This window comes from Pipistrellus hanaki (genome assembly GCF_964339955.1).
Source record: "Pipistrellus hanaki genome assembly, chromosome: 14".
Classification (NCBI taxonomy): Eukaryota; Metazoa; Chordata; class Mammalia; order Chiroptera; family Vespertilionidae; genus Pipistrellus; species Pipistrellus hanaki.
This window is the reverse complement of record NC_140516.1, coordinates 35,267,910-35,292,402: the sequence shown is the minus strand read 5'-3', so window position 1 is coordinate 35,292,402 and position 24,493 is coordinate 35,267,910. Positions and strand designations below refer to the sequence as shown.

Sequence of the window (24,493 nt, the reverse complement as noted above, 5' to 3'; positions counted from 1 at the left end):
GCCTCAGACCTTATCCCCCACACCGTCAGCACCTCAGCAAGACTTGTTTGGCAGGAGGGAGTGGCGCTTGGGCTCCGCCCCGGGCACTGTGCTGGATTGGGGTTGGAATTCCCCTGAGACAGTCTGAAGAAGGCTCACGCCGGGTGACGGTTCCCGTCCACATGTGCATCCTGTGTGTGCTATGGGATGAGTTGCCCCGGCGGGGTTATTGATCACCTTGGCAGGGTTATTGATCACCTTGACCCCCATTGGGAGCCCTGCTTCTCTGTCTGCAGCGAGCCCCTTCTTACTGTGCAGCCACAGCCTCACCGTTCTTTCCCGCTTCCCAGGCAGGTTTTGCGGCGATAAAGCCCCAGAGCCCCTCGTCTCCACAGACAGCCGGCTCTGGGTGGAGTTCCGGAGCAGCAGCAACATCCTGGGCAAGGGTTTCTTCGCGGTGTATGAAGGTTTGTTCCCGATGCTACCTGGGCAGCTCCCGATATGCCGCTGTCCTTCCCATGCAGCCCGCTGTCCCGGGCGGGTGTGGCAGCTGCCAGAACCTTGACGGTGGGGCAGCCGCAGCGAGGGCCAGGCTGAGGAATCTACTGTTTCCTTCCTCCACATTCCGGAAGCAGGCCACCATCTGTGCTCACTTAGGACAGACGTCATCTACCTGTCACCACCCTGCTGAACCCCATTTCTGTCCAGCGCAATGGTGTTGGGGGGTATGGGGAAGTATGGGACCCTGTGGACATGGAAGGAGCAGCTCTGAATGGTTGTGTGAGCCGGAGAAAAGCATCGAACCTGTCGGGGCCTCTGTTTGTTCCACCGGTGAAAAGAAACTTGGGGCAATGCCAGGGAATTGGCAAACGCATTTCTTGGGAGGGCCTCTCAGGGCACCATGGTGTTTGAGCTGAGGGAACCGTGGGCCTGGGCTCTGGGCAGCTGCCACCACTCCATTCTGCTTCTATTTGTTCCACATGTTACCTCCTCCCCCAAAGGAGCCCACGAGGTGGTTAGTAAGGCCCCCTTTGGCTTTAAATGGTCATTTTGGAGAGGCCGTTTTGTGTTTACAAAAGAACGTATGTGGACAGCTGTGTGTGCACACTGGCCTGCCCCTCTGACCCAGCGCTCCTCTACTGTCCACCACAGAGTCACCCGGGGAACACGGATATCACTGCTGCTCTGGGCTCCCCAGGCCCACTTCCCTCAGAACTTGTGGCCCCGGCTCCTATGGCTTGAACACTCTCCCAGGGGTTTTAATGCACAGCAAAGGTGGACACGCATTGCTCCCCATGGTTATTTCCTGTCTAGGGAAAAAATTCTGAGTCGCAAACAAAATTGGTACGCCTTTCCGGGAGGCACAGTCTCGTGTGGATGGGAATGAAAACGTTGGCAAGTGGAGTCACCTAGTGGTGATAAGTGGCCAACTTCCTCCGTAAGATCCAACCAGGGACCCTCTTTCTCTCTCTGAAGCTGGTTCTCTGGTTCTCCTCCTAAAGCTACGTGTGGGGGAGACATTAACAAAGACGCCGGCCAGATTCAGTCTCCTAACTACCCGGATGACTACAGACCGTCCAAGGAATGTGTCTGGAGGATTACGGTGTCAGAGGGATTTCACGTGGGGCTCACCTTCCAGGTGTTTGAGGTAAGCACTGCTCAGATTGTCTTTCCAAGGATGGAGTAAATGTTAACTCTCGCTAGACACGCTCCGCTCTGTGGAGATGGGTTTCCATTGTAGGGTTGAAAATGGGAACCTAAGAGGCCATTTCAAGCCCATGGTGTATTGTATCCAGACATCTGGTATCCAAAGCTTTGCAGACATTAAAATTGTATCTGTCTCCTTTCTGGAGGCTTCTAGAAAGGGTGGGGAGTCATCCAAGTGAAAGTCTAGGGTGGGATCCCGGAAAGTGCTGCCCCGTTTACCATTTCTTAGTCTCTTTGCAGCTTGATTCACCCTTGGTTTTCATGAGTAGGAGGCGGCTCGGAGAAGCCAGGGGCACACTTGGGTCCTTTGACCACTTGGTTAGATTTTTCCGAGTGATATTGAGGTTCCGGAACCTTCTTACATTAGTAACCTTAAGGCCAAGCCATTGTCTATCTTCTATGTTGCCTCTGTTTCTCCATTCAGATCGAAAGGCATGACAGCTGTGCATACGACTACCTGGAGATTCGCGATGGCCCCACGGAGGAGAGCACCCTGATTGGCCACTTCTGTGGCTACGAGAAGCCGGAGGACGTGAAATCAAGCTCCAACCAGATGTGGATGAAGTTTGTGTCCGATGGCTCTATCAATAAAGCGGGCTTTGCAGCCAATTTTTTCAAGGGTATGAATTAGCAGTTGTTTCTATTTTTAGTCACAGAAAGAGGTATTCCCCCCCCCCCCCCCCCCCCGGCTTAAGAATCACAAAACCCATACAGAACCTTAGCACCTTATAAATAAGGCTCCCTATAGGGAGGAGCCAGTGACCCATGTTAGGGCTGTGCTAGAGTCCCCAACAGAGTTCATGACTAACTCAGGAACAGGCTCAGCCACGGTCTCCGTGGCAGAAAGTCCTGCTGCTGTGCTTGGAAATTCGATTTAATAAGTTTACAAGGTCAACTCAGTGAACCTTTGTGAAACTGAGCCCTGCTAACAATATGCATTTGTGTAGTTGCTAGCATTAATTGGGCACCTACTGTGTGCCAGGAACTGTGTAAGGTACTGATTTACATGATTTATTTAATTTCCAAAATAACCCTTTGAGTTGGGTTTGGATCACATTTGATCAGTGTTGAGAGGGGCTGCTCAGGGTCACTCAGAGAGTCAAGTGGCAGATCAAGAATCCAAGCACGGCGAGTGTGACATTACGTTGCATTACCTGGTGTGGGCCAGAGAGGCCACCCAGGGCTTCCGCTCCTGAAGCATCAGCCCCAGCCTACAAGGGGGTGGGGAAGGATGGAGAGTGAGGGGGTGGGGGTGGTGCTCGGGAAACAAACCTCTATGTTGCCTCAGGAACCAACTGCTCTGCGGGGTCTTGTTGAAATCAGACCCCGAATGGTATGGGCAGGCTTCTCAGGACTCCCTTGAATGGGTAGGTCTTCCTTCTCTGCTCTCCGACCCAGAAGCCACTCAGACCACACCCTCTAAGGGCATCTTGGACGCTCCCCAATGTGTTGTGATTGGGCGCCGCCGGTAGCAATGAATGGAGAGATCCAGTCTGCAGCGGTGGTCCTCTGATGAGTGGTGCCACTCACACCAGGAGAAGGTTGCTCTTCCTTTCTTCTCTCAGAAACCCTGGTCCTCCCTTACCCCCAGTCTCCCCATCTGCCTCCTCTGAGCCCCTTTTCCCAGGTCCTTCAGAAGGAGATGGGTGTCAGGAGAACCCACGTTAAGCCATGTGACTCTGACCAGGCAGAAGCCTCAGTGTCCCTCTCCCTAAAGCAGGGGCAGGAACCTGCCTGTTTTACCGAACCAGTTGTGGAGCCCAACACAGCGATACTGTGAGGCCCTTTGAGAGCTGAAAATGCCACACAGCATGGGGAGCGTTCCTTTCTTCCGTCTTGAGCCCAAGCAGAAAGAGAGTCATAATGATCAGAACGCTTTCAATAATTGGGGACAAAACTGATTTTTTCCCAAGCAAAAAAGCTAAGCCACAGTAAGTATATTTCAGATGCTAGTGATTGTAATGCGAAGAAAGACATGACATTATTAGTTGAGGTGCCTGGACACTCACCGTCGCGGCCCCATTCTGCCCAGACAGCATGTGACTTAGCAGCAGCCACACAGGCTGGGTGGCCTTGAGCAAGTGACACTACCTCTCTGAGCCCCAGGCCCTCCATTCGTAAAAATGACACGACCAGGTTGTGGCAGAGTTGTTGTCCGGAGAAAATGGCACAGCGTGAGGGAATACCGGGGGCAAAATGTTTAGTCCCATTCATTGTTCTTGCTGAGGAAGGAGTTTGAGATGGTTTTTTTTTTTTTTCTCTCTGGAAAAAGTGACAATTTCTTCTTTCTGTCGCCGTGGGTCAGTTTCCTGTTGCTGCTGTAATAAATGATCACAAACTGGGTGGCTGAGAGCAACACAAATCTATTCTCTCACTATTCTGAAAGTCAGGTCTCCTTGCCTTTCCCAGCTTCTGGAGGAGGCCCCAGTCTCCTTGGCTCACGTCCCCCATCCCTTTTCGCCTTTGAGCCAGCAACAGCCGGTCGGTCTTTCTCCTGCAGACCTCATCATAGACCTCTGCTTCCGCAGGTGCATCTTTTTCTGACCCTGACTCTCCTTGTAGTTACATTGGTCCCGCCCAGATAATCCAAGAAAATCCTCTATTTCAAGATCTTTCATACAATCATACCTGCAAGGTCCTTTTTGCCATGTAAGGTAACAGGTTCACAGGTGTCAGGGGCTAGGTCGTGGGCAGTTTGGGGAGGCCTCATTTGGTTTGCCACATGTCATGAATGATCATGAGGTTTTATTCTGATTCTACTTATTTTAATGCTCCTGTCATTCTTCTCCCCTAACTTCCATCCCCAGGTCTATCCATTGGGTATTGGGGTTCTTTCCAGGGAGATACCTGGGCACTGCCCCCACGCCCATTCCTGACTCTGCTGCTAATCAGCGACGCACGTTTCTGAGAGCACCGGCCAAAGCTGGAGATGAGGGTGGCCAGATTTAGAGAAAACAGAACAAAGCAGGATTTCCACTGAAATCTGAATTTCTTTGGAAGCATGTCCCAATTCAAATGTAACTGACCTCCTGCTTATTGTGTGGCAGCCCCACTGGAGGTGCCAGTCAGGGCAACAGAAGCGTTTCTCTCTGTGATGCTAAGTGAGTGTGTGAGGACTGAGTTGAGAACCTTGGCCTGCTTCAAGTAACCATGATAACCAGCTCCGTTTGCTGGTTAGAAGGCCCCATCTTCTCCCTCCTCCCCACTCAATTCATCCAGCAGTCATCAAACAATGTGTCAGGCGCCGTGCTAGGGTTGGGGACAAAAAAAGGGACACAGTGTTTGTTCTCAAGAGCTTAACGTGGTGAAAAAGACGGCAAACAAATGGGCAATAGTATCGCCAAAGAAGTGTGAACCTGGGAGGAGGCCAGGGGGTGTGGGGCAGGTTATCCAGCTACTTCAAGGGCATTTCAGTTTGCAAACATCTTTTTAGATGCCCGTGAAGGTGTTCATTGAGGCCCAACTACACCACCTTAGTGCATGGGCCCAGCTTGACATCTTTTTAACATCAAGGAGAATGACCTTGACCCTGAACCAGGGCTGGTAGAAACCTCACTGGAACCTATTAAAGGTCAAAGAAAAGACATGTATCGAGTGTGCTTGATCTTCAGAACAGCCCTCGGTAGGCATTGTCATTCCTCCCCTTTCCAAGCTGAGGAAGCGAGTTCTCAGGAGGCAGAGCTAGAACTAGACCCTGGACCCGCAGGACTCCACAGACAGCACTCTCTCTTCCCACGACAGGCCAAAAGCCACGGGCAAGTAAAGGAGCGTGAGCTTTTCATTCATGTTTGTGATTTGATGCGGACACTCTGTGGCCTTTCTGCCTCCTGGATACCATGGGAGTATAGGGGAAGGGCCCTGAGTGTAGCATCGGAAGTTCGGTTTTGAATCCTGTCCTCGTGTCTAGCCATCCACTCTCCGGCAGCCAGATTTCCTTTCTGAGATCGGATCGTCCCTGCTCTGTTCTCCACTCTATTCCCAGTGCCTGGTCCATGGTGGCCTCGGTAAATACTTACTGGGCAATGAATGCATGGGTGAGGCTCAGACTGTGGGTTGGGTAACCTGCTACCTACCTTTTGGGGTTCCCCTGAGGATGAGTGAGATGGAGATTGCAGTCTAGAGCTCTGCTTGTCAACAGATACAAAAGGCCAATCACAAATGCAAGCCATCTGTCTAATTTAAAACTTGCTAGCCACCTTACCAAAGCAAAAACAGAAACAGGTGAAATGAATTTTAATGTATTTATTTTACCCAATATACCAAAAAATACTATCATTTAAAAAAATATATATTTCATTGATTTTTTTTTTTTTTTTACAGAAAGGAAGGGAGAGGGATAGAGAATTAGAACATCGATGAGAGAGAAACATCGATCAGTTTCTTCCTGCACACTCCTCACTGGGTATGTCCCCGCAACCAAGGTACATGCCCTTGACCGGAATTGAACCTGGGACCCTTGAGTCTGCAGGCTGATGCTCTATCCACTGAGCCAAACCAGTTAGGGCAAATACTATCATTTTAATATATAATCGATATACACAAAATTAATGAGATGCTTTATGGTGTGTGTAATTTTTTTTTTCATACTAAGTTGTAAATCCAGTGTGCTTTACACTCACAGCACATCCCAATTTTGACCAGCTGCATTTCACACGTGTGATAGCCACACAGAGCTGGTATCTGCCATACAGTCAGCGCAGGTCTGGAGGCGGGGCACAGCCAGCTTCTTTACCCAGCCGTTTCCCAAGAGACCGTAAGTAGGATGTCCCGCGAATCCCCGGTGCCCAGTGCGTGTGTCAGGACTTCTCTGGTGAAATGAGTTAGAAGAGTAACTACAAAGGCCGCGCAGAAGAATTGGAACAAGTCTAAGAAGCTCTGGCCTTGGTACCAGTTGGCAAGAGGCTCTGCTCAGGGCCCAGCTGGCAAATGACACTGACCAGGGTGCCAGCTGGCCTCTGCATCCTTCTCCAGGTGCCAGATGGCATCCCTCTCAGAGCCTGCTGGCTGGGCAGCTGGCAGAGCACCTCACGTTTCTGGTTACTGCAGGAGATGGCAGGAGCATTCGAGGATTGGCAGGGCCATTGTGGTCACACACTTCCCACAAAAGTATATGAGGATGGATTCCCACCTCGGTCCCCACACTCCACCGTCCCATTGCCGATGGACCACTATGTGTGTTTGATGAGGGGGACTGGCATCTTTCGAGGTACTTCTTCAAAACTTCAAGGATGTGCCCTGCCTTCTCTTTCCTTAACCCTCTTTGAAACAATCTTTGGGGTCCTACCTGAGTCATCTCATTATTTAACCACAGAATGGTTCCTTCTTTCACTAATGCCACTTGGAGAAGACAAAGAAGCCAGAGCTCCTGATACGCAAAACTGATTTCCTGGTTCAGCTTCTCCTCCAATCCCCACGCTCTTCCGGATTTTTCTGGTAGACTCGGCCTTGGCCACCACAGCCCAGAGCAAGCACAAATCCTCGGGCTTGGAGCAGACGCTGCTTCACCGTAGTGTGGAGGTGATACAGAGGAAAGCAGGGTCCCTCAGACACTTCCATGCCTCCACCCATGCTGGGGAAGGATTGGAAATGGCCAAACACCCCACTGCATTTTCTGGCTAGAGCTCAGGGGTAAGTGTATACCTGTCATCCACCTTCCTGGATCCAACAGCCCATTCTTCTCTCGTCTGGAGGAACTACATTCCCTTTGGTTTAGGCCCAAACCATGCACCAGCCTGCCTCCCTCCATGTGGCTAAGATGGCACCAAGAGGCTTAGTCATCTGTGATCCTCCCTTTCTTGCCTATGACATACATGTGTCCTGTCCATAATCAGAGCATCTTCTCACATCAGACTCCTCCCTCACTGCCCCACCCCCCATCCCTTGATCCTCTGTTCTTCTTAGTCTATTTCCCACAGTTCCTTCCCACCCTTTCCCTGTGCCCACCAGCCAGTTTCTTGACTCTGTGGTGCTGCTCATCTAGTCTTCCTGGCCCCATCCCTGGTACATTTTCCTTCTTTCTGTCCCTGCCTTCTCTCATTCCCCTCCTCAGGCCTGCCCTAGTCCACTCTCACCTGAGTCAGGTACGGCCAGGTGACTTCATTCTTTTCATCACCCCCGTCGCCATGTCTCGGAATTCCCACTTTAGAGGTAGCTTTGTATTACTATCCAATAAGCAAAATGATGGGACATTTGTGAACTGTCTTTTCCCCAGTGAAGAACAATCTGGTTGGTGAGTATTCTGTGCATCCTAAACAAGGAAGGCTGGAAGGAAATGGGTTTATTTGATGTGGAAGAGGGCAGAGTGGAGGGAGACATTATGGTGGAGGGTTTGCATCTTCTGGAGGACCAATGGGTTGGAAGTTTGAATTTTGACAATTCAATTGGCAAAGGACAAGAAATACTTTGAAAAGCAGCAAGAGCCTTGTTTCTGGGCGTTTTCAAGCCGGGTCAGAAAAAGCCATCTATCAGAAATGTTCTTAAAAGAATCCCTGGTAAAATGGCAGCACCCAGGTCCTTTTCAGGTCTTTACCAAGGAACTCAAAGATGTCCTGATTTCTTCTACTGACGAACAATACGGTCCTTTTGTGGACAACTCTGTGCTTGCTTTAGTCCTACCTCCCATGGTGTTATAAACCACCAATACTCTCCTCCCTGCCCAAACCCTTTCTTCTTCCTGGATTGGAGCTCATTACTATGATTAAGATGTCTCTCTCGGTGTTCAGATTTCCTTTCACTAGGCTCTCTGCTCAGGCCACAGCCTGCATGCTTTCTTTCAGGGATAGAGATACTACAACTTGGCGACAGAAAATAATGATCTTTCCTTTTATTTCAGACACACTTTTTGGAGATGCCCAAAGCCTGGGATTTTCCTGTCTTCAGAGGTTCCCTGGGCCGGGTGTGTCTGGGAGATTCTGTGATGAACCCCTGGTTCTTCCCCCTCCGTCCTACTTACGTCACTTCATTGCCCCATGCACATCCTTAGACACTGTCAGTGCTCAATCCCATGTGGCTCCCCTGCTGACTTGGTCTCTATGGCCTCTTTCTGCAAATTCTCCTGAGCAACGGCTCACCTAAGAGCCCGGCATTTTCTGCGACGTTGGAGACCTCCCTGTGCCCGCCTCTTCAGGTCATTTATGAAAACACTGAATTGCAGGTTCTTGTTCTATCCCTAGAGAATACCTATGCAACTTCATCTGGAAAAGCATCCCTTTTCCTCACCCTTTAATGTTTCTGGGCAATTCCATATTTGGGACTGGGGTGGGGGTGCGGATTTGGTGACATTGAAATAGGTTCAGCCTTTGGTATAGAACCTTTGAGGGCTTTTTAGAAATCATGAATGAAGACAGCTGACTGAACCCTTCGACGAAGGAGAGTGTTCAGGCCTGATCTCTCCCCAGGAGCCATTCCTGTGCTTGGAGGACACGTGCTGGGGACCCAGGATGTGGGCTGTGATGGGGAACAGACCAGGCAGCTTTGTCATCATTTAACCGGAGTCCCCTTTGCCCCAACAGAGGTGGACGAGTGCTCCTGGCCAGACCGGGGCGGGTGTGAGCAGCGCTGTGTCAACACGCTGGGCAGCTACAGGTGTGCGTGCGACCCTGGCTACGAGCTGGCGGCCGACAAGAAGGCATGTGAAGGTGGGTGTTGGACCTGCCACGCCGGAGGGAGGGGATGGGGGACATGTCTTAGGGGAGCGGAGCAGGGGTGGGTGCTGGCTGACTGTGAGGTACCACGAACAGCTGTGGCGGAGGACCCATCTCCTTCTCAGAAGGAGACACATGTGGATCGAGTGGTGAATGTGAGGACTGCCCAGATTACATGGGCTCCGTCCTAGAAACTGTAACTGGCTGGAGCCTTCGCTTATTTGCTCCCGTGACCACGTAAGATTCACATGATGACTAAGGTGGGAAATAAGAGCCAGGGAAGTCCATGAGCCCTGGAGTGTGGCTCAACTAGAACGCATTCAGTTCACTCCCTTCCCGCTGGGCTGGTGCTCTGTCTTCCTTGCCCACCTGCGTGGCTGCTTGTTTACTTGAACCAGGTACAGTGCATATAGCCTGGTGCGGCGGTCGGCAAACTCATTAGTCAACAGAGCCCAATAGCAACAGGACAACGATTGACATTTCTTTGGAGAGCCACATTTTTTCAACTTAAACTGCTTCTAACGCCACTTCTTCAAAATAGACTCGCCCAGGCCGTGGTATTTTGTGGAAGGGCCACACTCAAGGGACCAAAGAGCTGCACGTGGCTCGGGAGCCGCAGTTTGCCGACCACAGGCCTGGTGCAAACGTCTTTAACTCTCCTTTGGTCCAAGTCATGTGAGGTCCCCGACTACGCCACTAGGCCAGCACAGGGGCATTGCCCTTCTTTCTCAAAGCAATAAAGACTTGTCCTCAACTTATCCCTCCAAGGCCTCCGTTGAAATGGACTAGAAGAAAGGACGCTGCATTCATCGGTTCAGATTGTCTAACTTTTTATTATTATTATTATTATTATTATTATTATCAAAGAACAGCAGGGCCTAGCGCTGCTGCGGTGAAATCGCAGTTGCTTGGAACTAGCGCCACACCAATCGTGCTTCTGTTTCCCCCGTGCAGTGGCCTGTGGCGGCTTCATCACCAAGCTGAATGGCACCATCACCAGCCCTGGGTGGCCCAAGGACTACCCGACCAACAAAAACTGTGTCTGGCAGGTGGTGGCCCCCGCTCAGTACCAGATCTCCCTCCAGTTTGAGGTGTTTGAACTGGAAGGCAATGACGTACGTGTCTGGGCTCTCACCGATTGGGGGTTGTGTCGGGCTGTGGCTCAGGAGGGGCCCAGCCGGCAGGGAGGCGGCTTCCCGGGCATGCTTGCTGTGCAGCTCCGGGGGCCTGCTTGCACAGCAGTGTCAGCCGCCCATCCTCTGCAGGCAGAGTGCTTGGGCCCTCTCATCACTCACAAGTCCAAGGAGCACCAGGACGAGAGTGGAGGAAGTGGTCTTGGATGAGGGAGGCGGAGGTGGTCTGGACAGCCGTGTCCCCTGGGGAAGGAATCTCGGGGTTCGTGTCTGGCGGAGGGGAGTGGAGAGGGTGAGGTGCAGCTGGGGACCAGGATGGTATCAACAGCCCTTTCCCTCCTTTGGGCAATGGTCATGGGATGGCCAAACCAGCTGGGGTCCAAGCAAAGCCCTACAGCCAGAGTATAGTCAGGGGTGCCCAGGCCTGTCCCTCGGGCTGCCGGGGCCCCAGTGGGAGTGGAGAGGACCCTCCTGCTGGACCTGGCTGAGCCTGTCTGGGCCCCTGGCAGGGGGCAGCTCTCAGGGAGGGGATCCCGCAGAGCCGGGGTCCAGGGCACGGACATGGGGGCCCCGGCAGCTCCCTCCATCGCTTCCTTGCAGGTCTGTAAGTACGACTTTGTGGAGGTGCGCAGCGGCCTGTCCCCCGACGCCAGGCTGCACGGCAGGTTCTGCGGCTCCGAGATGCCCGAGGTCATCACCTCGCAGAGCAACAACATGCGTGTGGAGTTCAAGTCAGACAACACGGTCTCCAAACGCGGCTTCCGGGCCCACTTCTTCTCAGGTGCGGGGGCTGGAGGGGAGGCCGCGGGGCTGAGGGCCACCTGGCCTCGCCAGCTCCCCGCCTCGGGGCACCTGGCCACCCCTCTCTGCCCGATGCCCCTGCCACACGGTAGTTCCATAACCGTTTGCCATCCACTGGGTGGCTTAGGACAAAAGAAACGGACTCTCCCAGCTCTGTGGGCAGAAGCCCGAAACCAAGCGGTGGGCAGGACGGTGTTCTCGGCAGCCCCTGGGCAGGCTCCTTCCTGGTCCCCCTGGCTTGTGGTTCTAGAGCTGGTGTTGGGTGATCCTCATCTATTCTTCAAGTATTGTCCAAGGATTCTTACCTGCCCTCATGGAACAAGATATACAGTGTTCAGTGGCCCATTATCTGCAGTGGGCAGAGGGTAGAGAGAGGAGATGCCACCTTGACCTTTGACCCCTGCAGTTATCCTGACGGGGGCAGGGCAAAGGAAGGAGGTTGGCCCTCTGTTATTACAGGAGAAGCTGGCTCAGGAGAGGGCTGTGTACTACCCTGGCTTGAGCTAGAAGAACCATAATACTAACACCTCCTAACATTGAGTTTAAACATAATCCTATATAATAAAGGGTAATATGCAAATTTACCCTAATGGCAGAACGACCAGTTACCATATTTTCCGGCATATAAGATGACCTCCTAATTTTACAGTTAAAACATAGGTTTAGGCCTATATTCACTGTATAAGACTACCCCCCACTTCCGAGGCAACACCAGTTCTTTTTTTAATAGACTGCCTCTCTGACTCTGGCCAATCTAGAACACAGTGTAGCTTCGGGTACAGAACATGCATAATTTGCATGCATAAAAAGCCTGCTTGGATTGGCTGAGTTAGAGAGGCGGTCTATTAAAAAAAGAACTGGTGTTGCCTCGAAAGTAGGGGGTAGTCTTATACAGCGAATATAGTCCTAAACCTATGTTTTAACTATAAAATTAGGGGGTCGTCTTATACGCCTGGTCATATTATACGCTGGAAAATACGGTACTATGATTCATACTGACCACCAGGGGGCAGACGCTCAGTGCACTCCACAGGGAGAGCTGTGCCCAGCCACAAGTCGGGCTCACAGCTGTGAGCTCAGTGGTGGTGGCAGGAGCCTCTCCCGCAGCTTCTGCAGTGCTAAGGATGTCCAATTGACCACTTAAGCCATTAGTCGGACATCCTCCGAGGGCTCCTGGGCTGCCAGAGGGATGTCTGGCTGCCAGCTTTGGCCCAATTCCCTGGGGAGCGGGCCTCCGCTGGCAGGTGGACATCCCCTGAGGGGTCCCAGACTGCTAGAGGGTGCAGGCTGGGCTGAGGGACCCCCCAAGTGCACAGGTTTTCATGCACCAGGCCTCTAGTAATAAATAAACTTATTCCAGGCTGCACACTGTTCTAAGGGCTTTCCTTGAACTAATTCATTTCCTCCTCTCAACAGCCCTGTGAGGTCAGGAACCAGTATTGACTCCACTTTAAAGATGAGGCAATTGAAGCATGGAGGCCAAGGGTGCCTGAGGTCACAAACAGCTGGAACTGGTGGAGCAGGGCTGGCACTTGGCCCCACACTTACCTACTCCACAGGCAGGAGGTGGCCTGGGATCGGGAACGATGACCCCGGGCCTCCAGTCACATAGGCCACTTGCTAACTCAGTGACCTTTGGCACATGAGCATCCTCAGCCTCAGTGTTCTTATCTGTAAAATGGGAGCATAAGCAGCTTCCTCCTAAGGTGTGTGAGAATTGACTTAGATGCGTATGGAAAGGGCTTGGGAGAGTGCCCATCGCCTAGTAAATACTCAGTACATGGGTGGCATTTTTATTATTGTTCCTGTTAGCCCATCCTTCAAGGAGCTCCTTGTTTCGGTGGGGAGTAGGGATGGAGAATATATATATATATATATATATATATATATATATATATATACACACACACACATGTATATGTATATGTATATGTATATGTATATATATATATATTTAAATGCTTTAGTAGCATGCGGAATTGCATACATTCCAGGAACATGTTACACTAACACATGCTGCCTCCCTCCTCCTCCCAGAAAAGGGATAAGCAGAGTCGGGACAGTCAGGGAGGCTACTTTTAAAAAAATATATTTTATTGATTTTTTACAGAGAGGAAAGGAGAGGGATAGAGAGCTAGAAACATTGATGAGAGAGAAACATTGACCAGCTGCCTCTTGTACACCCCCTACTGGGGATGTGCCCACAACCCAGGTACATGCCCTTGACCGGAATCGAACCCGGGACCTTTCAGTCCACAGGCTGACGCTCTATCCACTGAGCCAAACTGGTTTCGGCGGAGACTACGTTTTATGTGTGTGACATCACTTTCCAGCTCCGCCCCATGCTTGCCATGTGTGTGTCCGTCATGGAGCAGGGAGGCCCCTTTCCAGCAGGGTTCCGAGCTGAGCACGACCATCCCCAGTCGGCAGCTCCCTCAGGAGAGCCCGTTGATCTCCCCAGACAAGGACGAGTGCGCCAAGGACAACGGCTGGTGCCAGCACGAGTGCGTCAACACGTTCGGGAGCTACCTGTGCCGGTGCAGGAACGGCTACCGGCTGCACGAGAACGGGCACGACTGCAAAGAGGGTGAGGCTGGGCCCCGGGCTGGGGCGGGAGGAGGGGCCCGGGAAACCTACCCTCGGCTGCCAGGTGTGTGCTGGGGTCAGAGTGAGCCCCACGAGGCTGAGCCTCTGCCTCCCTCTCCTGCCCTCTGCCCTCTCGCTGAGGATTGATGTTCTCAGGGCAGCTCACTCCTTCAGGAGGCATGTGGGGCCCGCAGTGCTCTCCTGGAGGTATTAGTGCAAAGTTATTATTTTATACCCCCCTCACCCCCAGGCTCCAGGCTCAGACTACCTAGGTTTCCATCCTGGCTCTGCTACGAACTAGCTGTGTGACCTTGGGGAAGTGACTTAACCTCTCTGAGCCTCACTTTCCTCTTCTGTGTGAAGGGGGCTAAGCCCGCCCCCTTCTTAAAGTTTTTCTGAGGATTACATGAGAGAATGCCTAGAAAGTATTTCAGACAGTCTGGCGCGCAGTAAGCCCTTGAAACATTACCATCCATGTCGTCATATCATTAACCATGTGCAGGTCTAGGAGTAAAACAGAACTGGGAATAAGCTAGCGGCTTTGCTCCCTGCTTCCCTCACTCCCGGGAGTTCTCGGGACCAGATGGCGTTGCCTGTCCAGTCATTCTGGGAAAGGCCTTCCCGTGTTCGCGCCCCACCCTGCCAAGGGAGTGTGAACGTCTCGGGTAAACACCCAGGCCTCCAGGCCTCGGCCCCAGCCGCAGGGTCCCGCGAAGGACATCGAGGGCGACGGGTAAACATTTCAGAGAGAGATCTGGCCGGGCTCACCGTCTGCGGGGCCCTTCCTAGACTGTGACGACGGGTGAGCTAAGACGTCCTTAGAAGCAGGATGCAGCCGCCCTCCACGCCTGGCCCTGGGACACAGACAGGGGCAGCCATGGGCTGGGCTGGAAGAGCTTGGAAGGAGCTGTCCTTCTGGAACTTGTTGTCAAACCCCCCGTGAGGCGGGCCTCGGCCAGAACAATGCGTGCCTCATGTGGTGTTGGGGAGGCCACCGGGGATAAGATGTAAAGTCCACGGAGGTCCTGCCAGCTGAGCTGTGGCCGCCTTCCTGTGGGGTCCCCTAAGGCAGGGCAGGGGTGAGCAGTAGGGGCCTCCTGCAGCCACTGCACTCCCCCCCCCCCCCCCGCCACCTGCTCTTAACTGCCCCCTCCGGCTCCCTCAGGTGACGATCTGACCTCCTCAGCTCCCTCTGCTTCCTAGTCAGTGATAGCCAAGGCAGGGCCCAGTTCGAGTCCCGACTCAGCCATTACCAGCAGGCCGCTCACCTGCTCTACACGTTTGCTTTTCTCACTTGGAAAGTGGGGAGGATAAAATGAGAGGGTGCGTTCGGAATGCTTAGCACAGCACCCACCACAGAGGGCGACAAACACTAGCTATTGGTCAAAATGCGGCTCACTGAGCAGGTAACGGGGCAACAGCTGTAGCTTCCAAATGAAACTGCTCTGAACGAGTACAAGGAGTGCAGAGAGTGGTCAAGATCTTGGTTAGCACTTGCCAAGCCTTTTACAAGCATCTCACACACTTCCCATAACCTCCCTGGGAGGGAGGCGGCACCCCTTTGACAGATGAGGACCCCAAGATCTAGGTAAGTGCCCCAAGTCCCAGTGTGAAGGTGGCAGGAGTCAGGGTCCATCTGACCCCGGGCCTGTGCTCTTAACCACGCACTCTACCATATTCCTACCATAACCATGCTGGGAATTGTAAGAAAGATCACTTGGCTCCTGAGCCACCACCAGGAAGGCGGCTAAGCCAAATAAAGCGTCACATCTCTACGCCAGGTATTTTGGTGTTGATTCAGGCTGACGCCAGCTCCCACGCTGCCCAACGATCATGTGACAGATGGAGGGTGGGGAGGAGGGCTTGTTAGAATGCCTCCTACGACGCCCCCGTGTGAATGAAGTACGTCTCTCTCTGCCTGTCTCCCCCCCACCCCAGCTGGCTGTGCGCACAGGATCAGCAGTGCAGAGGGCACCCTGGCGAGCCCCAACTGGCCTGACAAGTACCCCAGCCGGCGGGAGTGCTCCTGGAACATCTCCTCCACCGCGGGCCACCGGGTGAAGCTGGTGAGTCCTCGTCGTCCTTCACGGACACCGGGCACAGAGGGACGTGGCGGGAGCCTCCGCTCTTCCCCCTCTCCGCTCTGAGACGTGGGGAAGCTACTCCGCATTCCGGGGCCTCGGGTTCACCATCTGGAAAACGGGGGTGCCACCTCATGGGGCTGCTGTGCAGGGCAAAGAGGATTTGCCAAAACCGGTTTGGCTCAGTGGATAGAGCGTGGGCCTGCTGACTAAAGGGTCCCGGGTTCGATTCCGGTCAAGGGCACGTACCTTGGTTGCGGGCGCATCCCCAGTGGGAGGTGTGCAAGAGGCAGCTGGTCGATGTTTCTCTCTCATCGATGTTTCTAGCTCTCTATCCCACTCCCGTAAAAAATCAATAATATATATAGATAGAGCACATGTGTCAAACACAAGGCCCGCGGGCCAAATCCAGCCCGCCAGGCCTTGCAATGTGGCCCGCACCGCGCTGTCATCACTACACTCCGCTGTCAGTTTATGACATTGTCAGTTTATGACTGTTCAGTAAACCATTCGGCCCGCGATTTAGGCTGGATTTTAGATTTTGGCCCCTTCTCTGATTGAGTTCGACACCCCTAAGATAGAGGATTCACACAAAGCCCTTCGCTCAGGGGGCAGGCGAGGCAAGCCCTGTGAATAGCACTGTGCACCGGGCACCAGGACGAGGTAGAACATGCCACACGGCGCTGTTTGAGATTTGTTTCCTGTGGTAATTTTTTTTTACTTTTATTTGTTTACAAATTAATACATTCACTCTTGAATTTAAAACACGTATCTCCAAAACCTCTCCTTAAAGTCCCACCCCTGCACGAGACTGTGGCCTGCACACCACGCCCAGTTATTTCAGAGATAAAGGCGTCTTTCCTACAAATCTCTCTCTCTCTCAGCCCCGAGGGATTCCCATAGGAATGGAGCCTAACCAGCCTGTCCTGCCAGCTGGAGAAGTTGCTGTACTGGAGACAAACCGTTTTTAACTGGGTTTGTTTGGACTCCGGGGAGGAGTGAGCTCTTCAGAGGGCATGTGGATGTGTGAATTACGGACAGTAACACAGGGAGAACGGGAGGGAACAGGAGAACACGATAATAAATAGACCCTGGCCCTGGGGTTCGCTGGGTGCTGCCGGCGGCGAGAACAGTGAGGACAGGTGGGCGGAGGGCTAGAGCGCGGGTGCTGGTGTCTCTGTGCCAGGCCTGGGCAGTCGAGGGGTGGAGAAGGCAGGGCCCCTGACCACAGGGTGCTCACTGGGAGAAAAGCTTCCGGGGGCTGCTCTCCTGGGTGGATCAGAACAGCCTGGCATTTGCGTGCGGGTGGATTAAAAAGAGCGCCTTAGAGAGGAAGGCATCCTTCCCCAGACTGCCATCTGCTGGCAACTGTCCCCAATGGCAACATAAATAGCTGATCACAGCGGGGGGATGGCGCCCCCTGTGGGTAGGGACTCGCAATCTGCACAACTGGACAGGAGCTTCTTGTCCAAGTAGTTGTCTGTAAATGTCTTCTCCTGTTCTTGAAGGCACGAAAGACCTAAAACAACTGATCACAGTGGCCACAGTGAGGCCAGACCTCACATTTATCTGAGGACAGTATTAATACATATGTGTGCTAGTTTTCTAGGAAGCAGGATTTATTGACCATAGGATAGGAGTTGAATGCTTCTGAATAGCTGGTGTTCCGCTGCATGGGGACAGCCACAGGGGTGCCAGGGGCTGTGGGGAGCGCCCGCCTCTCTGGCTCACTGTCTCCCTCCAGTGCATTACCCAGCCTGGTGCCACCGGTCTCCCCCTCCCCCTCCCACTCCTGCCCACTGTCCTCCAGCCTCCTCCAGCCCCTTTCTCTAAGGCGGGAAGAGCTTTGCCCGTTTCAAATGTTCTTGTCATTCCTATGAAGGCCCTCCCTGGTAATGGCCCTTCTCCACTCCCATCGCTGCTCTGCCTCCCCAGGCCAGTGGTCGGCAAACCACGGCTCGCAAGCCACATGCGGCTCTTTGGCCCCTTGAGTGCGGCCCTCCCACAAAATACCACGACCTGGGCGAGTCTATTTTGAAGAAGTGGCATTAAGAGAAGTTTAAGTTTAAAAAATTTGGCTCCCAAGAGAAATTGCAATCGACGTACTGTTGATATTTGACTCTGTTGACTAATGAGTTTGCCGACCACTGCCCCAGTCCCTTTCTTGCGAATGGAGACCTCCCCCTCCCCGACTAGTGTCCTCTCTCCCCACTCTGTCTTTCGATCCAAGTCTGTATTAAACACTGTCCCCTCTCACCTGTCCCGTAGGTAAGCCATCAGTCGGCCAACTGCCCAAAGCCTGAAAAATCCCACATGTTGGGGGACGGGGGTGGGGAGGGTGGAGGAGAGAGAGAGACAGGGAGGAGGGAGGCAGAATGGCCTGATGATGGTTAGAAGTGTGGCTTGAAGTCAAGTCCAGCTCCGTCCTCTAGCTGTTTAAGCTCAGGCAAACCTCTTAACTGCTCTAAGCCTCAGTTTCCCCTTCTGCACCTTGGGCATAATAGCAGTTGTTCCCTGCCAGCATGAGCGGGATTGAGAGAGAGAATGAGGGCTCTCAGCTGACGTCGATCCCGACGGGGAGCGGTTGCCCGTGTAAAGCTCATGCGCCTCGCTGTGCCGCAGGGTTGCACGGTGTAGTGAGGAGGGTAAGGGCACGGTCATGCAGGTGGGGACCTTGGGCAAGTCCTCTGACAGCTCCGTGCCTCAGTTTCCTTGCCTGTAAAATGGGGGCTAACACGGGAGACACATCACAGGATCGTGAGGATTGATATTTGTAAAGCTCCTAAGGCAGCTCCCGGCCCAGGAGCACGTGGCCGCTGCACTGGAGAAGCTGCGAGAAGTGACGGGAGGAGCACAGACGTCCCAGGCCCAGCCCCGTCTCATTGGCAAAGTGGTTCCCGTGGCAGGGCCACGTCGGCACCGCCTGAGAGAGGAGCCGGGCCCAGGCCTCTCCACCGATGTCACCGCGATTGCCACGGCTCCCTGTCCCCTCTGCAGCCGCTGGCCAGGTCCTCTCCCCCCCCCCTCCGAGCGCCGGGCCCTCGCCTCACGTTGTGCTCTCCCCTCTGCAGACGTTCAGCGAGTTTGAGATCGAGCAGCACCAGGAGTGTGCCTACGACCACCTGGAGGTGTATGACGGCCCCGACGCCCTGGCGCCCATCCTCGGCCGGTTCTGCGGCAGCAAGACGCCCGAGCCCGTGGTGGCCTCGGGCAGCAGCCTGTTCCTGCGGTTCTACTCGGACGCCTCCGTGCAGAGGAGGGGCTTCCAGGCGGAGCACAGCACCGGTGCGAGGCCGCCGCCGGGGACGGGAGATGGCCGGGGGCAGGCAGATGGACGGGGGGCAGGCGGAGATGGGCTGCCTCTTCACATGGCTGCGTGTGTGCTAGCATGACCCGTTTAAAACGCAACATGGGCACCAGTGGGGGAAGGTTGCTTTCTTTTAATGTCCTTCACTGACGACGTGTGAAGTGGGCAATATGGTTTGGTATTGGTGCCACGTTTCCTCCGCCCCCTCCTTCCTCCCGTCCCCTCTTGTAGAAAGTGATTTGTGATGTTGCTGGTCTGTGCGACCCAGAAGTCCGGGGCTGAGGGCTGGGGAGCAGCCCTGTCTAAGGACCGGCCCGGAAAAGGGAAAATAGTTCTGCCCCCCAGTGTTTATCCCTCACCTAAGTGGACGCTTTATTTGGTCCTTTGGAGGAATATACATGCTTATAACTGACATCTGCTTTGTTACGTAGAAGGGTGTCAGTAAGCAGATTGGCTCCGCCGGGGGTGGAACCCGAGAAGCAGTGTTACTCTGACTCTGGTGGTAGATTGTGGCCCTTTGGCTAAGGGGCGGCTGCCCGAGACCCACTCAGAGTCTGAGGTCAGGGGACCCTGTGAGGGTCTCTGGTCCCTTGCACAGCCCCAGCCCTCAGCGTTCTTCGTTTTCAGAGCCAGAAAATATGAATCAGGTAACACCAAAGGACAACCAGCACCCTCAGGCGCTTAGCTGTCCTTGCCTTCTAGAAAACACTCCGTTATCTGCCCCCTCTCAGCTCCTCAATGGGTTCTATCAATAGCTTCCCCGCAGGAAATGCGAAAGCCGTGGACTAATGACTCCACTCCCTTGTCCCTACAGACAGAGCATAGGTGCTTGAGGCGGGTCAGGGTCCCAGCAAGAAATGGGGGTACACTCAGAGAGCCATTATTTCAGGAGAATTTAATAAGGGACTATATACAAAGTGGCAGACAGGGTGTGGGGACACCATGGGGATGGTGCAGCGACCAGGACTAAGAACTATCGGAGGGTAGTAACAGCCCAGATGAGGGAGTAGGTTCTGGAGCCTGGCTACAGAATGGGGGGGTAAGCAGAGGGTACCTGGACAGGAGCAGTGACTTTAGGTGAAGTACGCAGCCTTAGTTGACCAGGCAGGGAAGGAGCTTGGGACTAAATTCCTTGACCTATCTCCTCGCTCCTCTCACCCGCTGGTCCTTCCCCTGGCTGAACTCAACCTGGAGGCAGAGGGCAGGGGGCCCAGTCATGTGGACCCGGAGATCAGCCTCCGGGGATGGAGAGGGATCTGGCAGGAGGGAGAGACGTCACCTTGCCCTGCTCTATGCCCATTTCATTGCCGGCGACATCTCGGGGATGTGAGGTTTTCCAAAGGCTCACACCTAGAAGGAATTCCAAGCCAGAGCACAGATGGGCCAGGGAGTTGCAGTCAGATAGGACTGGGGCCCGCTGGGCCTGGATGAGGCAGAAGGCACGCCCCAGGAAGCTCTGGGCCCCTCGGAAGCATGGAACACATTGAGGACAGACAGCAAGGAGTTTGCTTCCAAAGTTCCTGGTGTTTCCTAATCTCCGATCACTGTCATTTATCCATTTATATTTTGTGGCCTGCAGTGGCCTAGACACAAGGTAGCATGGGACCCAGGCCAACCAGAGTTACAGTTTTAGTAAAAACCCCAAAAGCCAAGATTACAGAATACAAAGGATGAGGTAAGCTCACTGGTGACAAGCACAGCGGCCTCATGGGTGCCTGTGGTCAGTGTTCTGAAATGCAGGAGCCTGTCAAGTCTGTTCTGAAGCTTCCAGGTTTCAGACCTCACCAGCAGATCTGATGGGCTTTTGGTGCCCTCTGTTGGCGAAAGTTACAAATTACAGCAAGTCAATTGGGCTGGTGTGAGCCCTTGGCAGGTGGGCCAGGGGTCTTCAAACTACGGCCCGCGGGCCACATGCGGCCCGCAGAGGAGTCTGATCTGGCCCGCCAGGTTTTTTGGGCAGTGAACGCAGCCGAGGTGTTACAGTAGGAATTAGTAGTTCATATAGTCCGGCCCTCCAGCTCTCTGAGGGACCGTGATCTGGCCCCCACTTTAAAAAGTTTGAAGACCCCTGGAAGCACTTCCAGGGAGTTAAGTGGCCAAGATGCAGGCTGCCAGCTGTTTCATCAGTATGCCCAGGTACTCCTGGAGGCCTTTGGTGGCTCAGCCTGGGGACATAGGTCCTTGGCTCTCAGGCCCAATTTGGATCCCGCAATGAGCCCTGAATCGCAGAGTCACAGGCCTCTGCTTACTCCTCTGTAAAATGGGATGATGCCCCTTGTTTGGCCTCTCCCACAGGGCACGCACAGGCTTTGCAGACAAAAGTGGCCTGGAATGAGGGTGTGTGCAGAGAGAAGTCCCAGACGGGGACGTGGGCAGTGGGGGTGGCACATGGGTTCTCTGTGCCGAGGGGGCATCGTGGTTCTCTCTTCGCTCCAGAGTGCGGGGGCAGGCTGAAGGCCGAGGTGCAGACCAAAGAGCTCTATTCCCACGCCCAGTTCGGGGACAACAACTACCCGAGTCAGGCCCGCTGCGACTGGGTGATCGTGGCGGAGGACGGCTACGGCGTGGAGCTGGTGTTCCGCACCTTCGAGGTGGAGGAGGAGGCGGACTGCGGCTACGACTACATGGAGGCCTACGACGGCTACGACAGCACGGCGCCCAGGCTCGGCCGCTTCTGTGGCTCTGGGGTGAGTCCCCGTTCGCCGGGCCTGGCTGGGGCACAGAGCTCGGTGATGAAGAGCGGGAGTAGGGGAGTCAGACACCCACTTATGATCGCCACCGGGAGGCCCGTTCCTCTGGGAAACAGTGGGAAATGGGGAGGATAGTCAGAGAGGAGGTTGGGAGGGAGCCGGGGACCAAGTCCTAAAGGCCTTGGACTGAGGTCGGCTACTGAGGAGCGTTTTCCACGGAAGACGGTTTCCTATTTTTGCAAAGCGCCTACCCCCAACCCCCCATTTTTATTTGGCCTTAGGCTTTTTACATTTTCAATTGTATTTTTGTATATTTACAGTTCTCTCCCCAAGCAAAACTAAATGCCTATGTAAATTACAAGTCGCCATCTTTGGTTATCATCCAGATCGCCATCATTTTTCTCACGGTCACCTCTTTCCTGTGCCACCGCCCTGGGACAGGGCAGAGCCCGTTTGCTCACCACTTCCCCAGCACCTGACATAGCCCGCCGTATAGCCGGTGCTCAGTGAAGGTGTGTGGACCAGCAGAACGGCGTCCCGGCCCCACTCCGGCTGAACCATGAGGGGCAATGCCCACACCAGGCCCTCAGCCCTCGGCCCTGAGGCTCATCACTTGAGCTTCTTTGCTATTGGCTGGACACATAGCCAATCATTTGGGAGTCACTGGTGCTCCTGGGGCTAAGCAGAACCTCAACCTGGCACGTATAGGTCTTTGGATAATTTCCCTTCATCTTCCTGCACCTCCCAAAAAGAAAAGATGAATGTGTGACGTAACCATTGCAGAGCCCGCCATAGATAACATCTTTCAAAATGTGGGTCCACAGGCAGAGGAAAACCTTGGGGTGTCCTGAGCAGTGAAGTATGTGGGAAGTCTGGTTTGGTTTCACTTGTATGTGGCAGATAGCAGAAACCTACCGGTATATTCCTTCTTTCATACTTCCTTGTTAATTTTGTGTTCGATCCTTGTCAAAACTTAATTGCTTCAGGAGTAAGGCTACCCAAATATATGTTTAAAGCTGGAAAATTTTAGTATCTTCTTTTAATCAAAGTAATCAAATCAGATCAATCAAATCAAATCAGATCAATCAAACCAATCAGCATGGTGCCCCTAGCGCTGGGTGATTCATGGTACACACTTGACCACCAGAAAGACCGGAGTTGGGGTACTGCCTACCTGTGTGCACTTGAGTCTCAGTTTATTCAAGCATAAGATGGAGCTCGCACCTGCTTTGTAAAGTGTAGTAACATTTACGTGAGATAAGTGCGTAGACCAGTGCCTGGCCCGTCTGTGCACTGAATAAATTCTATGTGAGCTGTGTCCAGGGTTGCCTTTGGAAAAGCAGGTCTCTACCCAAACAAAACTAAATGCCTATGGAAATTACAAATTGCCATCTTTGGTTATCATCAAGATCATCATCATTTTTCTGTGGAAAGTCCAGTATGGTTCCATTAATATCTGGCAGGTAGCAGCAAGGAGCTCATTGCAAATTCTTGGAGCTTCTGGAGCAGAATTTGCAATGAGCTCCTTCAAAAGGGGTGCTGGTTTTGGTGCTCTTCAGAGTCTCTGGTCCCAGGGATACCTAATGGCACCATCCGCCATCCCATGACTGTGTAAGGTCCTGGCTTGTCCTGATTTTAAACTCCATCCCCAGTAGTGTGGCTTAAAGTACCCTGTTTTCCTCTCTCCTTCCCTCAGCCATTGGAAGAAATCTACTCTGCAGGGGATTCTCTGATGATTCGCTTCCACACGGATGACACCATCAACAAGAAAGGCTTCCAGGCCCGGTACACCAGCACCAAGTTTCAGGACGCCCTGCACATGAAGAAATAACGTCCATGTTCTTGGAAGACAGCGACTGAGAAGGTTTTTTTTAAATAAAAATAGCACCTTGCGAATCTGCCCTAAAAAACAATGTACAGTATTTTTCTCAAACAAAACCTCAAAATCTAGTCTTGGAGGTGTGTAGTTGATGAAGTTTGGCCAACAAGGAAGAGGGATGTTCCTTTGATTCCTGTTGCAGCATGATCAGTTATGGACTTTCAAATATTAAGGTTTGAAGCCACTAGTCATTCAAGCTATGCCTGTCATTACCCATTCTCCTTGTCCCTTACTCCTATGGGGCAAGAGGCCAGCCTTCAGGTTGGTCATTCCTTCATTTCTGGACATGCTTCCGTAGGTGCCAGTAACCTGACCATGTGCTGGAGACTCCGGCTGTCTTCCATTGCACAGGGCAATGAGGATGAGAGCTTGGCCAAGGCTGGTTTGTCCCTCACAGCTTTGGGCAGAGACTCTACCAGAGACAGGTTAACCAGGAAACTCAAGCATGTGGACATCAGGACTGAAACAGGCGTCACAGTGAGCAGTACACAGAGGGAGCTCGAGTACTGAGCATCATGGTCACCAAGTTAGGAGACCTCAAGCCTTCCTTCTGTGTCATCAGCTCTCCCTGCCCCCTAGGTTTCCCCCTCATCCCTCATTGCATCAGCGGACTAAGGCACCTGCTGTGAATTCCAGCAGTACATTGGTGTGTAAGGGTCCCCAGGTTGCTGAGAAGAAAACATCCTG

General features: G+C 53.2%; 1 protein-coding gene across 1 annotated transcript in view; it reads left to right on the top strand.

Annotated features, from left to right (window-relative positions):
• The window catches only part of TLL2 (tolloid like 2), a 91,931-nt gene extending 68,100 nt beyond the window's left edge, over positions 1-23,831 (top strand). Inside the window, exons 11-21 of the mRNA XM_084903539.1 lie at positions 330-446; positions 1,482-1,627; positions 2,111-2,306; positions 9,198-9,323; positions 10,284-10,444; positions 11,063-11,243; positions 13,725-13,850; positions 15,788-15,915; positions 19,002-19,215; positions 21,674-21,924; positions 23,624-23,831. Of these exons, the coding sequence (XP_084759665.1) occupies positions 330-446; positions 1,482-1,627; positions 2,111-2,306; positions 9,198-9,323; positions 10,284-10,444; positions 11,063-11,243; positions 13,725-13,850; positions 15,788-15,915; positions 19,002-19,215; positions 21,674-21,924; positions 23,624-23,758 (1,781 nt within the window). The 3' untranslated portion in view covers positions 23,759-23,831. The remainder of the gene's footprint in view (positions 1-329; positions 447-1,481; positions 1,628-2,110; positions 2,307-9,197; positions 9,324-10,283; positions 10,445-11,062; positions 11,244-13,724; positions 13,851-15,787; positions 15,916-19,001; positions 19,216-21,673; positions 21,925-23,623) is intronic.
• The last annotated feature ends 662 nt before the right edge of the window (positions 23,832-24,493 follow it).